The 18,460-nt window shown below is 41.8% G+C and overlaps 1 protein-coding gene across 1 annotated transcript in view; it reads right to left on the bottom strand.

The window, feature by feature from the left end:
- Window positions 1–1,322: 1,322 nt before the first annotated feature.
- Window positions 1,323–18,460, bottom strand: part of ak9 (adenylate kinase 9) — a 359,309-nt gene continuing 342,171 nt past the window's right edge. The window contains exons 37-39 of the mRNA XM_078542572.1: window positions 13,539–13,641; window positions 3,306–3,420; window positions 1,323–2,200 (exon numbers count right to left, since the gene is read on the bottom strand). Coding sequence (XP_078398698.1) covers window positions 1,989–2,200; window positions 3,306–3,420; window positions 13,539–13,641 — 430 coding nt within the window. The 3' untranslated portion in view covers window positions 1,323–1,988. The remainder of the gene's footprint in view (window positions 2,201–3,305; window positions 3,421–13,538; window positions 13,642–18,460) is intronic.

The raw sequence follows: 18,460 nt of genomic DNA on the forward strand, positions 1-18,460 counted from the left end.
GTCTTCTGCGGCCCCTTCCACCTTGGATTTCCTGTTGGCCCAGCGCCCCTTGTGCCTGCGCTTCTCCTCCCAAAAGAGGCTCCCCTGCAGGCTGAATATGGACTCCTGGCTTCCTCCCCCTTCTGGCCCTTCCTTCCTCCTCAGAGGAGGTGCCACCACTGGATAGCACAACTCCCATTCCCAGACTAAGGGAAGGCTTCCTGAAACCTGCAGGCCCCAGAAATGATCTTTACTCTAGAGTCCTGACCTGAAGGCAGTTACTCCTGTCCAAGCAGCTGTGAAGAGTTTTGAAATATTCCTGCTGACACAGGTAAGTATCAGTAACTTTCACAGTTAAATGTCTGACAAATACAGCTCGCCCCTCTTATCCCACCTGCGGATGAGGTTTATACAAATGTGGCCTACCCACTTGCCCGTTGCGCCTGTGTGACGTCCTGAAGATCGCACGGGCCCCAAAAAATAACAGACAATTGCTGCCTCAAGGGCCTTAAGTGGGTGATTAATTAATGGCAGACGTGCATCAGAGAAAATCACGCGCCCGCCCACCTAAATATTGTGATGGCACGCGGTGATGTCGGGACACTCACCCGACGTCACCGCATGTCATACATCACCGTGCTTCATTTTACACGTCGGCGTGTGGGGCCCACCCCCGCCACGCCAACGAGAAAATTCTGGCCTAGGAATTTTAGAGGAAACCTACTTCACCTTCTCCAACCAAGTAGAAACGGTAATAAATGTAACATTGGCAATGTTGCTCACTTCCCAAGAACATTTTTTATCAGGTTTCAATTCTGTACAGGAAAACAGAAAATTTCCTGATGGTTTAGCTGCTTATTAGATAGCAGAGCGTGTTCTTAATATCTGGATGATGGAAGCTGTGTTTGTTTTTACAGTTGTGTGGAAAAATCAAAAGGATGGTAGCATGACTGCTTGAGTTATACTAAGCCTGATAAACACCCTGAACAGGAACTTTCAATCATTTTGATTTGTAACAATGACATGTAACCCGCTTGGATTTCTAACTCATTAGAATGTCACAAGTGTGAGTTTTCCAGCTGAGAAATGTTACTGGTTCCATCGAATCAGTTAGAGGACATGTGAGTTGATGCTATGTCATATTTAGGTCTCAAGGAATTACCAACCTTCTGTTCCTGTAAACCTGGGTCCAGGCTTTTGAACTCAGCAGTCAAGATAATTAAGAACTCTGAGACAGGCCTCTCCACTTTGGCTTTCTGCAGTCCATGACATGTAAAATCTTATGTATGTGCACTTATTTAACTTCCTACAGAAAATACCAATGCTTATATTATTTTCTTTGTAGTAACGCATATGCATTGAATTAGTTTTTATTATCTGCACACAAGCCATAGTAGATATACTAGTTCAAGTGAATACTCATTCTTACTTCTAAATGCAACTTATGATTTTTAACAAAATGTTAAATCAGAATAAAGCAATAAAATCTGAAAATCTTTAGAAGTAAGAATAGAACAAGTACAAAAGTATTGTACACTAGGGTGGTGCAATATGAAACAAATTGGTGTATCAACATATTAATCTTTTAGTGATAAGGAAGTTTCACGGCTGTGATTCTCTGCAAAGAAATCTGAGCTGGATTATCACAGGCAGGGAGTAGGTACTTAACGAGAATAATCAAGTCGGTGGGGGGAAATAAGCATCACTTGCCTGTTCTTATACACCACCTAAGGGCTAATGAGATAATGGTACTGATAGAGTACATGGTTTCAGGATGGTGGTCTACTTTTGCTGATCGGTAAAAACTCATGCCATAGAGACAATAAACATAAAGCAACATTGAAGACAATTCTAAAATATGATATAAAAATCTATAATTAACAGTATAGCATCTGCCCCTTATTGAAGAATGAACAGAAATTGAAGAATATAGAACTCAAAGGCAGAGGTTTACTGACTCATGGTTCAATTTGAAAAATGGTGACATGCTCAACAAAGACTCAATCTCCCTAAGGAACACTAGTTAATGTAGGGTCCAGATGTTTTAGTGCTAGAAAAGTTTGTAATTTGTGATCAAAGTCAATAGGTCTATCTTTGGGTTCTCTGTACTTTTTGGTCATCTTTGATCCAAGGTAACGGATAAGTTCACAGTGTTCTTCATACTGCTCCAGCTTCTTTTTGTATTTCCTTTTCACATAGTCATAGCTTTTTGGATTGTATGCTGGAACATAAACAATTATATTTAAAATTATTTTTTGTCTTATAAATCAACACTAAGTATTTTCACTTGATTTTTACATAACATATCTGGTTTAAAATTGTAATGTTGAACCATTATAGAAAATATAATTGGAGCAGTCCTGGAGTTAAGACTGAAGAATGTTGAACACTCACCTACAGAAAATATTTGTGACTTGTGTGATAGAAGAACATTTTAGGCAATGCTTACCTATGGAAACAGACCCATTCTATAAAGGTTTGCTCTGAATCACTTATACGCCACTTTCACAAGTTGGCTCCTGAATTAAAGATTGGCTGACAACCTGTTGCATGTTACAAAATAATTTTAGCTTTTGCATGGTTGATGTCAAGTGCAGCAGTGTGTTAAGTCACCAAAAAAGTTGCTTACAAATATCAGAAAGAACTACAACCTTGCAAAAACAGCTGTAAAGGTATTTCTGATTTGAGTTTAAGTTTAGCCAAAGGAGATATTATTTTAAAATGGATTATTGGAAATAAAATATTTTCTTAAGCTCTGAAGCTGTGCTAGCATTAGAACATTTATTGGTGTAATTGTGGTTGACTGCAATATCCCTCAGCTACAGGTACTATTGACATTGCTCCTTTTAAAAAAAGTTTGTATCACTATGTGTTCCATTGGTGAAGAATGATTCCTTATAGCTTTGTTGACAAGACTTGTATAAATTGGGACAAAAACAAAAATTGCTGGAAAAACTCAGCAGAAGAGTCATATGGACTCGAAACGTTAACTCTGTCTTTCTCTCCACAGATGCTGTCAGACCTGCTGAGTTTTTCCAGCAATTTTTGTTTTTGTTTCAGATTTCCAGCATCCGCAGTATTTTGCTTTTACCTTGTATAAATTGGGATCAGGTATCAGTTTTACTTTCACATTCAAGATATATGATTTACCAGAATGCTGCTACGAAACTCTCAAATTTATAATGAATAATTTAAACAACATTTCTTACATTAGTAACATGGCAACCCTCAAAAAATAGATAATGTAAACAAATTAATAAACTGGGCAGGAATGTATACCCTTGAACTATGCAGAGTTTCCAATGATATCTAATACAATTTGTTACCTTTCAGATGATAAGAAATGTAGAGAAGTGCAGATTTCTTCACACTTAAGAAGGGATATTTTGGCTTCAGCCAACCTACGGCTGTCAATGCTTTAATTATTGATAAAGCTGCACCCTATGGAACATCAATTTGAGATAATAAATATTGATGTCATTAAGTTTTCTGCTTGTACAAATAAAACACATCACTGTACATAGCAATATTTTTTAAATAGTATAATGTTCATGCATCAGGATGTGCTCATCAGGCGTTTTACTCCATAGATTTATACAAAGATATGCCTTTAGAAAAACAGCTGTAAAGGTATTTCTTTAAATCTTTAAAGATGAACAGGAAATCTGTAGAGATGATTATAACACATATGCAACTTTGAATATTATGTACTGTAAAGCAATCATCATGTATCAGTGACACTTTTCTTTTAACTGATCGAATGCAGGTGAGACTATAGTCATAGTATAATGATCATGTCATCTTCATGTGTGACTTAAATGCAAATGGAAAATTATGGCAATTGTAACATCAGCAACTTACATTTATATAGTGCCATTTACATAGAAAAGTGTTCTAAGCAACTTCACAGAGGAATTATCAGACAAAATCACCATTGGGCCAAAGGACATTTCAGGATGTCTTATCAGCAGGAGCAACTCGAGCTCCGGGTTTGGAGCTTGAGCAGGAACCTGTGTTACTGCACATCTAGGAGGCTGAGAGCTGCGTGAATAGCATGTTTCTGGATGTGGTCATCCTGCAGCTTAAGGGTGTGCAGGCAAAGAAAGACAATCAGTATAAGGGCGACCACATCCTGTGAAAGAATTAAAAAAAAGAAAATCGTGTTTAACTAACTTGATCGAGTTTTTTTGATGAGGTAACAGAAAGGGTCGATGAGGGTAATGAGTATACATAGACTTCTAAAAGTTGTTTGATAAAGTGCCACATAACTGGCTTGTCAGCAAAGTTGAAACCCATGAAACAAAAGGGACAGTGGCAGCAAGGATACGAAGCTAGCTCAGTAACAGGAAATAGTGGTGGTGAATAGTTGTTTATTGGACTGGAGGAAGGTGTACAGTGGGGTTCCCCAGAAGTCAGTATTAGGACCACTACTTTCTTTGAATTATATAAATGACCTAGGCCAGAATTTTGACGTCGGCATGCGGGGGCGCCAACGTGCAAAATGACATGCGATGACATCGGGCATGCATCCCGACATCATCGCGTGTCATTTAGGTCTTTCGTTCAGCAAGCACGCGCCAGAGGCGGCTGCGTGTCCACTGAGCTGTCAAAGACCTATTAAGGCCATTAGGAAACTGATTTAGATAATTAACAGGGCTGCCCATCCAACCTTAAGGTTGGTGGGCAGGCGAAGAGCCCAAGCGGCCTTCACGTGCAGGATGAGGTTTCCTGAAGGTTTAATAAAATCAATAAATTAATTTAGCTAAATTGACAAACATGTCCCAGCTCATGTAACAATGACATTTCTAAATAAATTTTGTCTTTCTTTATTCAAAGATTTCAATACGTTCTTAATCTCCCTGAGGCACCTCCGTGCCTCAGGGAGATTTCTGTGCTCTTTCGCGCACATGCGCAAAAGAGCACAGGCTCCAGCTCTCCCCCCCCCCCACCCGCACAAGTAGCGCTGCTACCGGCTCTGCATCACGCTGGGCGGGCCTTAATTGACCCACCCATGTAAAATGGCTTCGCGGAGCCGATTGGGGATGGCGGGTCGGCTCCACCCACGCCCGCTCCCGACCGGCCCGCCTGACATGGAGAAAATTTTCCCCCTAGACTTGGGTGTACAGGACAATTTCAAAATTTGCAGATGACACAAAACTTGGAAGTATTGTGAACAGTGAGGATGATAATGAGAGACTTCAAGAGGACATAGAGAATGGGTGGATATATGGCAGATTAATTTTAATTGAGAGAAGTATGAAGTCATACATTTTGGCAGGAAGAACAAGGAGACACAAGGGTGGAATTCTAAAGGAAATGCAGGAGCAGAGAGACCTGTGAGTATATGTACACAAATCATTGAAGGTGGCAAGGCAAGCTCAGAAAATAACTTTAAAAAGGATCCTGGGCTTTATAAATAGAGTCATAGAATACAAAAACAAGGAAGTTATGATAAACTTTTATAAAACACTGGTTCGGCCTCAGATGGAGTATTGTGTCCAATTTTGGGCACCGCAGTTTAGGAAAGATTTGAAGGTTTTAGAGAGGATGCAGAACAGATTAATGAGAATGGTTTCAGGGAGAATTATTTCAAAATTATGAGGGCTTTAGATAGAATAGATGGAGAGAAACTGACCATATTAGCAGAAAGGCTCAGAATCAGAGAACACTGATTTAAATGATTGGCAAAAGAACCAACAGTGACATGAGGAAAATCTTTTTTATGCAATGAGTGGTTCGGGTCTGGAATGCCCCGCCTGAGAGTGTGTTGGAGGCAGATTCAATTGTGGCTTTCAAAAAGGAATTAAAAGGAAGAAATAAAAAAATGCTGTGCTTCGGGGAAAGGACAGGGGAGTTCCTCTTACAGAGAGCTGGCTTGGACATGACAGGCCGAATGGCTTCCTTCTGTGCTGTAACCATTCTATGATCCTAGGAGGGGAGTCTAAAACCTTGGTCTAGGAAGTAAGCTTTATGAGGAGTCTGGTGAAATGTAGTGCAGGAACTCTAGAATTTCTCTCTCTGTAGCAGTCCCTCGAAGTGAAGAGGATACTTGCCATGGAGTACAGCCTGTGGCAAGAGCTTGCGCGTGGAGTCTTTTAAAGAGTCTTTGCTTTTCCACAATGGCCCTGTAGTAATGAGTGGTTCAGATATCTCTGTTGCATTCCCCCATTCTCCTTGCATAGCAAGGCAAACTTCCAACAGTCCCTTTGCCCTAGCCCTGAGCCCACCACATTCTCCAGATTCTGTCCTATCCCCTTCAATCTCTCTTCAACTCATTTGATCCAGTAGATCCACCTCCTTCTCTCTTCAACCTATTCCCCTACATGGATGACTATACAGCTAACCCTCCTGGACTTATGCAACCTGACATCTCAGGTAGTGTCTGCCTGCCATTTGAATACCACTATCATCACTCACCTCCTAAAAAAGACTCCATGCTCAGGCTCTCTGTCATTGCTAACATTGTTGTAATATGCCTTTCAGGTATAGCAGTATGACATCACTAGAAGGGAACAAAGAACAAAGAAAAGTACAGCATAGGAACAGGTCCTTCGGCCCTCCAAGCCTGCGCCGATCATATTGCCTGTCAAATAAAACATTTTGCACTTCCGGGGTCCGTATCCCTTTATTCCCATCCTATTCATGTATTTGTCAAGCTGCCTCTTAAACACCGCTATCGTACCTGCTTCCACCACCTCCTCTGGCAGCGAATTCCAGACACTCACTACCCTCTGCGAAAAAAACTTGCCCCGCACATCTCCTCTAAAGTTTTCTCCTCTCACCTTAAATCTATGTCCCCTAGTAATTGACTCTTCCACCCTGGGAAAAAGCTTCTGACTATCTACTCTGTCCATGCCACTCATAATTTTGTAAACTTCTATCAAGTCGCCCCTCAATCTCCGTCGCTCTAGTGAGAACAATCCGAGTTTCTCCAACCTCTCCTCATAGCTCCAGACCAGGCAGCATCCTGGTAAACCTCCTCTGCACCCTCTCCAATGCCTCCATATCCTTCTGGTAATGTGGCAACCAGAATTGCACACAATATTCCAAGTGTGGCCTAACCAAGGTTCTATACAGCTGCAGCATGACTTCCCAGCTTTTATACTCAATACCCCTGCCAATGAAGGCAAGCATGCCATATGCCTTCCTGACTACCTTATCCACCTGCGTTGCCACTTTCAGTGACCTGTGGACCTGTACACCCAGATCCCTCTGCCCGTCGATGCACTTAAGGGTTCTGCCATTTACTGTATAATTCCTGCCTGTATTAGACCTTCCAAAATGCATTACCTCGCATTTGTCCGGATTAAACTTCATCTGCCATTTCTCCGCCCAAGTCTCCAACCGATCTATATCCCGTTGTATCCTTTGACAATCCTCTTCACTATCTGCAACTCCTCCAACCTTAGTGTCATCTGCAAACTTACTAATTAGCCCAGTTACATTTTCCTCCAAATCATTTATGTATACTACAAACAGCAAAGGTCCCAGCACTGATCCCTGTGGAACTCCACTAGTCACAGCTCTCCATTCAGAAAAGCACCCTTCCACTGCTACCCTCTGTCTTCTATGACCAAGCCAATTCTGTAACCATCTTGCCAGCTCACCTCTGATCCCGTGCGACTTTACCTTCTGTACCAGTCTGCCAAGAGGGACCTTGTCAAAGGCCTTACTGAAATCCATTTATATAACATCCACTGCCCTTCCACCGCCGATCATCTTTGTCACTTCCTCGAAAAACTCGATCAAGTTAGTGAGACACGACCTCCCCTTCACAAAACCATGCTGCCTCTCATTAATACACCCATTTGCTTCCAAATGGTAGTAAATCCTGTCACGAAGAATCTTCTCCAATAATTTCCCTACCACCGACGTAAGGCTCACCGGCCTGTAATTTCCTGGATTATCCCTGCTACCCTTCTTAAACAATGGAACAACACTGGCCATTCTCCAATCCTCTGAGACCTCACCCGTAGCCAGTGAGGATACAAAGATTTCTGTCAAGGCCCCAGCAATCTCCTCCCTTGCCTCCCTCAGTGCTCTGGGGTAGATCCCATCTGGCCCTGGGGACTTATCCACCTTAATATTCTTTAAGACGCCTAACACCTCTTTTTTGATCTCAACATGATCCAGGCTATCTACACACTCTTCCCTAGACAAATCGACCGCTAAGTCCTTCTCTTTGGTGAATACTGATGAGAAGTATTCATTTAGTATCTCTCCCATTTCTTCCTGCTCCACACACACATTCCCACCTCTGTCCCTGAGTGGGCCTACCCTTTTCCTGGCTACCCTCTTGCTTTTTACATATGTATAAAAGGCCTTCGGATTTTCCTTAATCCTGGTTGCCAGTGACTTTTCATGACCCCTTTTAGCCCTCCTAACTCCTTGTTTAAGTTTCTTCCTACTTTCTATATATTCTCCACGGGCTTCATCTGTTCCCAGCCTTCTAACCCTTACGAATGCTTCCCTTTTCTTTTTGACTAATCTCACAATATCCTTCGTTATCCAAGATTCCTGAAACTTGTCGTGCTTATCCTTCATCCTAGCAGGAACATGCCAGTCCTGAATTTTATCAACTGAAGTTTGAAAGCCCCCCACATGTCACAGTTGTTGATTTGCCCTCAAACATCTGCCTCCAGTCTAGATTCCTCAGCTCCTGCGTAATATTGTTATAATTAGCCTTCCCCCAATTAAGCACCTTAACCCGAGGACTCCTGTTATCCTTATCCACCAGTACCTTGAAACTAACTAAATTATGGTCACTTTTCCAGAAATGCTCCCCTACTGAAACTTCGACCACCTGGCCAGGTTCATTCCCTAATACCAGGTCCAGTATTGCCCCTTCCCTAGTTGGACTATCTACATATTGTCTCAGGAAGCCCTCCTGGATGCACCTTACAAATTCTGCACCATCCAAACCCCTAGCACTAAGTGATTCCCAGTCAATATAGGGAAAGTTAAAATCACCCACCACAACAGCCCTATTGCTTTTACATCTTTCCAAAATCTGCCTACATAACTGTTCCTCAATCTCCCGCCGGCAATTGGGAGGCCTATAGTAAACCCCCAACATTGTGACTGCACCCTTCCTATTCCGGAGCTCTACCCATATTGCCTCGCTGCATGAGCCCACCGAGGTGTCCTCCTGTCGTACAGATGTGATATTCTCCTTAACCAGCAGTGCAACTCCCCCACCTCTTCTACATCCCTCTCTATCCTGCCTGAAACATCTAAATCTTGGAAATTTTATCTGCCAATCCTGTCCATCCTTCAACCAAATCTCTGTAATAGCAATAACATCATAGTCCCAAGTACTAATCCAAGCTCTAAGCTCATCTGCCTTGCCTGTTATACTTCTCGCATTGAAACAAATGCATTTCAGACCCCCAGTCCCACAGTGTTCAGTCATTTCTTCCTGCCTGCTCTTCCTCTTAGTCCTACTGGCCATCTTCACTGGTTCCCAGTCATTTATTTCACCTGCTGACCTATTGCTCTGGTTCCCCCTCCCTGCCATACTAGTTTAAACCCTCCCGGTGACACTAGCAAACCTCGCAACCAGGATATTGGTGCCCCTCCAGTTTAGATGCAACCCGTCCTACTTGTACAGGTCCCACCTGCCCTGGAAGAAATCCCACTGATCCAGATATCGGAAACCCTCCCTCCTACACCATCTGTTCAGCCACGTGTTTAGCTGCACTATCTTCCAATTTCTAGCCTCACTGGCATGTGGCACAGGGAGTAATCCTGAGATTACAACCCTAGAGGTCCTGTTTTTTAACTTTCTGCCTAACTCCCTGAACTCCCGCTGCAGGACCTCGTCACTCTTCCTACCTATGTCGTTAGTACCAATGTGTACCACGACCTCTGGCTGTTCTCCCTCCCCCTTCAGAATGTCCCGTACCCAATCAGAGACATCCTGGACCCTGGCACCAGGGAGGCAACATACCATCCTGGTGTCTCTTTCACGACCACAGAAGCGCCTATCTGAGCCCCTGACTATAGAGTCCCCTATGACAATTGCTCTTCTGTGCCCCCCACTGCTGAACAACAGAGACAGCTGTGGTGCCACAGCTCTGGCTACTGCTGTTGTTTTCCCCTGATAGGCCATCCCCCCGACAGTATCCAAAATGGTATACCTGTTAGAGAGGGGGACAGCCACAGGGGATTTCTGCACTGACTGCCTGCCCCTTCTAGCGGTCACCCATCTATCTGTCTGTACCTTGGGTGTGACCATGTCTCCAAAGCTCCTGTCAATGACGCTTTCCGCCACCTGAATGCTCCTAAGTGCATCCAACTGCTGCTCCAACCAATCCATGCAGTCTGTGAGGAGCTGCAATTGGGTACACTTCCTGCAGATGTAGTTGTCCAGGACACTTGAAGCGTCACATATTTCCCACATTCCACAGTTGAAGCACTTCACCCCAGCAACTGCCATTTCTAAAACTATTTAATAAATTAATTTAAATCTAATAACTGCTTATTGACTCCTTATTAACTATACGTTCCCTAGGGCTAGATTTCTACTACAAATGCTAAATTCTAAGAACAATAATCCCCTGAATCTGGTCTAGATACCCTCTACTTATTAATTAAGTGATTAATTTATTTGGTTTAATTAGTTTAACAATGTTTTAGTTTGAAATTCAGTGTAGATTCTCTACCAGCCAATCAGGTCACAGATTTACCGAGACGCCACTTTTAATTTTTTTTTAAAGACCTGAGGTCCGTGAATCCCCGAGGTAAGGTTTTTATACTCACCTCTCTGGAACTCCGCCCTCCGACTCTGCTCCCTGGAAGTTTGTCATATGATCCATTCTTATTTTCACTTTAGTTTTTGAGGAGAGCACAGCACAGCATAGCTCTGCTGCTGATGTCTTCAAGCTTTGTACCTTTCTATAAATGTTGTCATGTGCCTAGTCTTAAATAAATGAACCCACAACGTGTTTACCCAATCCCTTATGAGTGATTGTTGCCTTTATATCATTATAACACAACAAACGTCAGCCCCATCTACAACCTTAATTTCTTTCCCAAACCCTTGAATGTCTCCTTGCCTCCAAAATATTTTCCAATATGTTCCACAGCTCTATTTTAGAATTTCTCCAATCAATTTTTTTTATCTCTGCCACAGCACTGATATAAACTGTAGTAGCTGTAGCTACCACATGGTTCCAGCCAACTAGGAAATTCTCCCACTCTTAGGTTGATAATCAACCTGTTTGATCACATTATAAACACACCTTCCCTGAGCATTAAATCTTGGAGTGGGACTTGAACCCAGAACTTCTAGCCTAGAGGTAGGGATGCTACCCACTGTGCCACAGGCCTCCTCATTTTCGAGTTTAGGACCCAGGCGGCTGACAGCCACAAGTGTTAGGGAGAAGAGAGTGGGAATGCACAAGACCCGAAGGAGGAACAGGTAATTCTGGGAGGGTTATAGGGCTAGAAAAGATTACAATGATAGGAAGGTTCAAGGCCATTAAACACTTTGAATAATAAGGATATGGCAGTCTTTGAGATAGAGAGAATATAGGGTCAGAAGCTCAAGCTTGGGGGCAGATAGGAGTCCAAAGTTTCAAGGGAGACAATGTTATTGGACTTATTTTGAAAACAATTAAATAGGTAGTAATGGAACAAAAGGGGTGCAGTCCAACTGAGCCAAAAGTCAGGAGGCCTACTGGAAAAGGCTGCAATGAGGTCAAGAAGAACAAGGAGGGATAGTGCACCACAATCACAGTGGATATCAGTATTGTGGCAGAGATGAAAACCCGAGATTCTAAAATAGAGTTGTGGGAAAGATAGGTAAAGATTTTGAAGGCAAGACTTTTAAGGATTTTGCAGAGAAAATGAGGTTGTAGATGGGGCTGATGTTAGCAATGACAGAGAGCCTGAGAGTGAAGAGAGAAGGAGGTGGGTCACCTGGATCAAGTGAGTTGGAGAAAGATTAAAAGCAGATTGGAGAGAATCTGGAGAAGGTGGTAGGCTCAGAGCTAGGGCAAGGGGCTGTTGGGGAAGTTTGCCTTGCTTTGTAAAGAGAATGGGGGAATGTGATAAAGGCAACTGAACCAGGACCATTGTGGAAAGCAAAGATAACTCCCGGTTTCTTTTCAACACTACTAATTATCTCCTTAAATGCTACTCCCCTGCTGCCTCCCCTCTCACCTCCAACTGCAAGTGCGAGGAGCTCATAAACTTCTATGTTACAGAGATTTAGATAATCTGTTTAGCTGTCTCTACTGCTTCTCTCCCTCCCTCTTGTGCACTAAGCCAAACTAATCCCAGGTTGTTCCTTGCACTGATTCTCTCCTATATTTCCTCATGTCCCCTCAGAGTTCAGCTCATGAAAGAGACCCAACTCTTCCTCCTGCCAACCTATTCCCACCCAACTTTCCTTCCTAATCCCCATGCGTGTCAATATTATAAATGGTTACCTTTCCTCTGGTACTGTCTGTCTTGATTTCAAAGCCAATATCATCACCCATTTTTCCAAATACCCATTCTCAACCCGCTTTGTTATTGAAAACTACTGCCCTATCTCCAACCCGTTTTCCCTCTCCAAAGTTCTTGAAACTGATATTGTCTCCCAAATCTGCACCCATCATCCTACAATTTTATATCTGAATGAGTTTTCTGCATCTGCCACAGAATTGATATTGTCCTAACCAAAATCACAAATTAATAATACTGTGAAGAAGATAAATTATTCCTCTTCATCCCTTTGACCTCTCTGCAGTCTTTAATACAGTCAATGCTGCCTCACATTTTCCACCAAGTCCTGCTCATTCATCAACCCTGTCTGGGGACACAGTTCCAGAATAAGGGTAGTGAGTTTCAAATTATAACCACTCTGTTTCGCCTGAGCTCCTTATTGGATTTATTAGTGACAATCCTATATAATGCCTAGTTTTGGCCTCACCTACAAGTGAGGCTTTTCTACATTTGTCCCCTTGAATGTCTTCATAATTTTAAAGACCTCCATCAAATCAACCCTTAGCCTTTTCTTTTCTAGACAAAGAGCTGCATCATGTTCAGTTTTTCTAGATAGTTATAACCTTAAAACAGCCCAAAGGATCCAGTTAATTTTCAACAGAAACACTGCCTAGTTCCTTGAAGATGGATTGTGGAGGAGAGAAATTTGAGGAGGATGGAGTGTTGAAGGCAGAAGTTGAAGAGGATGTGAAAAGATAATAAGCTCCAAATACTGTCCTGTGAGATGTCAGTGGTGGTGAATATGCTGCAATTTTCATGCTGTTGGTGGGCGCAAACCTGATTGAAAGGTTGAACTAGGAGTGGTGAGAGAGATAGCAATGATATTGTGGAGAATTTTGGTAATTCCAGCTCAGCCAGGAAATATAGAAACTACAGCTAATTCAAGAAAGCACAAGTCGTGAACCTCAATAAGTGGTCTATTCCGTTAACACTTATTATGGTTACTTATTTTGGGAAGATGAAGTTTTCCAATTAATGTAAATAAACGTGATTACAGGTAGACAAGCACTGCCAATAGTATTTACACTAATTGTAAGTATTAAATAGTTAGTAATAAATGTCCTTACTTGTTCCATATATCCAAGCATCGGAAGTGAAGTGGGAAGAATTGGTTCCTTCACTGGTGGAAGTTTACTTGGGAGTTTCAAATCCAAATACTTGTCAGGACGTCTGAAAGGAAGTAAAATTCAGATGGTGATTTTAAGACACTGACACCATAATTTTCTGAGCAGAATTCCTTGTTTCACTGGCGTAAATCGGATGGCCCAGACTGGCAAATGTGCTGGAATTCTGTTCTGCCAGAACTTCACCAACTTTGGCACACATATCATTTTCTGTTGTCATTTCCAGCAAAGGAAGTACCCACCTAAATGGTAGCCCGTATAAATGGTAATGATATGGTGCCATTATATGTCACATTTCCTGGCATTTCTACCTCCTTAATACAAATACATGTTTGATATAAAACTAACATCCAGAGTTGCTAGGTACTGTGGAAAAGGGAAATAAATTTAAAAAACAACAGCTACTAATGTAAGTATTCCAGAAACCTTTCTTTAGGGGTAGATAACAGAAGTTTGAAGGTCTGCACACCTTTTGCAGCTTTCTCCTAGCTGTTATAGGCTACCTTGTCCTTGAAAAAGAAAATTATTTTTTATTGCAACAACATGCAGCTCTTAGCCTGCAGCTCATAATGAGTGTGATGCCAATGCATGCAACAGACAGTTGTTTATCATGCAAAGCTTTCTACCTCATTGTCCACATTGTTAGCAAATATGATGAATGGTTCAGGGCACAACACAGATCTTTGTGGGATGCCATGAGTCACATCCTGCCAATTATAGCACCTGCCCATCATCCCAACTGTGTGTACAGCCAATTTCTTAACCAGGTCAATAATTTGCTTTCCACCCCATGGGCATCAGTTTTAGGCATTCTGGAAGTCCATATAAATAACATCCATTGACATTCCACTGTCCACCATTTTAGGCATCTCTACAAGAAATTCAAACAGATTCGTTAGGCATGACCCACCCTTTACAAATCCATGCTGGCTCTGATCAGCTGAAAACTTTCAGGTTGCCCAATCACACTATAGTTAATTTTGGACACCAGCAATTTCCCAATAACAGATGCGAGGTTAACTGGTCTTTAATTAACCTGGTCTCCCTTCTTTCTTAAATAACAATGTAACAAGTTTATTTTTTCAATCAAAAAGAATGGTTCCCAATCATGGGCACTTTGGAAGTTTGGAAGATTATAGTTAGGGGAATCTGTAAAGTTCTCACCTACTTCTTTTAAAAATAAGGGATGTAAACCCATCTGGTCCTGGAGTTCTCATTCTTTAGTGTCATTATATCCTTTGTTACTGTTATTTTGTTCATGTTAATTTTGGTGAGTCCCTGTGCTTGATTCACAATCACGAGGGGAGATTTGGAAAGTGAAAGGGAAAGGACAACTCAATAGTGCAGAGTGGTGATGCAGGTAATGACAATAAGAGTGTGACAGGGAGGAACAGAGCGTACAAATTTGTTGTGGACAGGAGGGGGGGTTAATTTAAACAGCCCTGATTTTACCTCTCACCACTCGTCTATAAACAGAAAGATGTTTTTTGATTTGTTTCCCCCTTTATAAGTGGTGGCATATTTCCCAACCCCTCAGTTTCGGTCTGATCCAATTTCTACTAATAACCCCACAGCAAACACGTGATAGGATGAGCTCAGAGGGTTAGTTTATTTGCACACATTCAAACCCAGGAAGAGGGTAGCAATGAGGCCTCCTTTTCACTCATACAGTAAAAGAAAGATAGAGAAAGAAAGATTTACATGGCAAAGACCACAGAGAAAAGAATTATTGTTTCACGTGAGTCCAGAACCAAAGTCCAATGGTATATTCCTTCACAGAGGTTGGCAGACTGAACTGATGCTGGACAATTCATTTTTCAAGTAGAGTTGACTTCTATGATGACATAGGCACGCAGAGACGAGTCAATCTTGTAGGTGATGATACAGAAGGTCTAGTAGAAACAGTGTAGGTGGGGGCCAGGCATTCAAACCTGGACAGAGCCCCTTTTCTGTGCTGCTGCTTGGTTGATGGAAAAATGGCAGAATGAGCTTTGCAGTACAGCAAGACAGTATAACTGGTTCTCCCAGCTTGAGGTTCATGTTACATGACTCCCATCTTTCCACACCACCTTTGACAAAGGACATGTATTCCTTGTCTGGCTCCCTGAGATTGTTAAATGTCCCAGCCATTAAGAATTGAGGAAGGTTGCAGGGCTGTTTGTCTGAGCAGACTGGTGGACTCCGGTTGGCCACTCTGGGTTCTGAAATGCAGTTGGTCTTTGTATAGCTCCCTTTGAATTTGGTCTCTGCAGCCCACAAGGGGGTCGTTAGGTCTCTTCGATATTTCCAATTTCTTCAATACTGCCAAATAGCCCTTTTTGTTCAGGGTCACAGACGAACGTAGCTTCAGCTGTTTTCAAAGGTCATTGTCCAGTTTTTAAATTTTTAGAAATTAGCTATGAGGATATATATATATTTTATAAAACTACAGAGTGTGAGGTGTTAGCCCCATTACAAATATAAGAGTACACCAGCAAATAAGGTCAGATTAGAGAAAAATGGTAAAATGTAGAATTAAAGGCTCTTGATCTGAACGCACGCAGCATTTGTTACAAGATGATGATTTGAAAGCACAAATAGAAATAAATACGTATGATATGATAGCCATTATAGAGACATGGTTGCAAAGTGACTAGGGAAGAGACTCTGAACAAATATTTTGCATCTGTCTTCACAGTAAGACACAGAAATCATGAATCATAAAAAATTAGCCTGCAGGTACAGCAAGTAAGTTGGAAGGCAAATAGAATGTTGGTCTTTATTGCAAGGGAGATGGAGTATAAAAGTAGAGAAGTCTTGCTACAGCTGTACAGGGCATTGGTGAGGCCACACCTGGAGCGGTATGCAAAGTTTTGGTATCCTTACTTAAGGAGGGACATACTTGTATTGGAAGCAGTTCAGAGAAGGTTAACTAGGCTGATTACTAGAATGAAAGGAAAGGTTAGGCAGGTTGGGCCTATACTCATTGGAGTTTAGAAGAATGAATCTTATTGAAACATATAAGATTTTGAGGGGGATTGACAGGGTTTATGCTGGGTGTTTCCTCTTGTGGGGGAATCTAGAAATGGAGCGAGCAGTTTAAAAATAAGGGATCTCCCATTTAAGATGGAGAGTAGGGGAATTTTTTCTCTCAAAGGGTCATTAGTTTTTGGAATGCTCTTCCACAGAGAGCAGTGGAGGCTCGTTCATTGAATGTATTTAAGGCTGAGTTAGACAGATTTTTGATCAACAAGAGAGTCAAGGGTTTTGGTGGGGTGCAGGCAGGAAAGTGGAATTAAGGCCATAGTCAGATCTGTCATGATCTTATTGAATGGCAGAGCAGGCTTGATGTGCCGAAAGGCCCAATCCTGCTCCTATTTCTTATGATCTTATGATTAACATTGTTTTCTTGGCGTTTCTGGCATGCTGACCTCTTCCTCTACTGTAATACTGACATAAAATGGTTATTCAGCATATCCACCATTTCCTTGTTTTGATTGACAGTTTTTTTAAAAATTCCATCACATGATGTGAGCATCTCTGGCAAGGCCAGCATTTGTTGCTTATCCCTAATTGACATTGAGAAAGTCGTGGTGATTAATTTTCTTGAACTGCTGCAATCCATCTGGTGTAGCTACACCCACAGTGCTGTTAGGAAAGGAACTGCAGGATCTTGACACAGCGACAGTGGAGGGAAAGCAATATAGTTCCAAGTCAGTATGGTGTGGTTTGAAGGGGGAATGGTGACTGGTGGCATTTCCACACGTCTGTTGCCCTTGTCCTTCTAGGCGGTAGAGTTCATGAGTTTGCAAGGTGCTGTTGGAGGAGCCTTGGTAAGTTGCTGCAGTGCACCTTGTGGAGGGAACACACTGCTACAACTGTGCGCGGTGAAGGAGGGAGTGAATTTTAAGGAGGTTGCTGAGGTGCCAATCAAGCAGGCCGCTTTGCCCTGTGTTATGATGTGACAGGTGATATGTGCCAGGCAGACGAAATCCACATGGAAACTTTGCCCGCTATCATGATGGTTTTGCAATTTGCATTTATTACGAGAAGGTTTGTGCACTGAATTTAGAAGTAGTGAGTCCACTAACACATTTAGTGATTTTAAAAATTAAATTAAAACATTTACTAACAAAAGAAAAGAATTCAAACACATACATAAGATTACAGTTACATGATAACATATCATAACAAATCCCAAAATTCCTAATTAACCTGACTCCCAAATACACACCCCCTTTAAGGCAACCGTCCAAAATAGATTTGACATTCAAATTAGCAATCCAGCAAGGTTACCCCACACACCCACTCAGCAGTGGAATTCCAAAGGCTTTTTAGCACAACTTTAGTTACTGGACACAGCAGATTTCTGAAAAAGTGGCTATAGGCTTTCTGCAAGTCTTTCACATGGTGTAGCTTTCAAGATTTACATGGCCATACCCCACATAACCTTCCATCCTTCTTTATATATGTTTCTCTCTCTTTAATGTGTAAAATCCCATTGTTCTACATGGCTTCAGAAATTTACTTTTCCCATAATATAAAATTATTTTATGTTGTCAATATGGCCTCTTTCCTTTTGGGAAAAATACACATAATAACCTTGCCCTATTTACCTTGTTAGTTATAAACATCCTACCATCCCTTTGAAACTCAAACAACCCCTTCACTGATCTAAAAATGCAAATTTCATTCACCCCATCTGTGGAACCCTCATCCTTGCTTGTTCATCTCCATTTCAAAAGTCTGCTTTACACGTAACTCTTGATAATTTCAACTAATTCAATTAAATCAGTCACACAGACAGAACCATCCACATTCACACCCATAAGCCTACAACAATATTATGAAAAATATTATAGTTTTGTGACATCTGGAGGTGCTGA

Source organism: Cetorhinus maximus, chromosome 5, assembly GCF_964194155.1.
Source record: "Cetorhinus maximus chromosome 5, sCetMax3.hap1.1, whole genome shotgun sequence".
Classification (NCBI taxonomy): domain Eukaryota; kingdom Metazoa; phylum Chordata; class Chondrichthyes; order Lamniformes; family Cetorhinidae; genus Cetorhinus; species Cetorhinus maximus.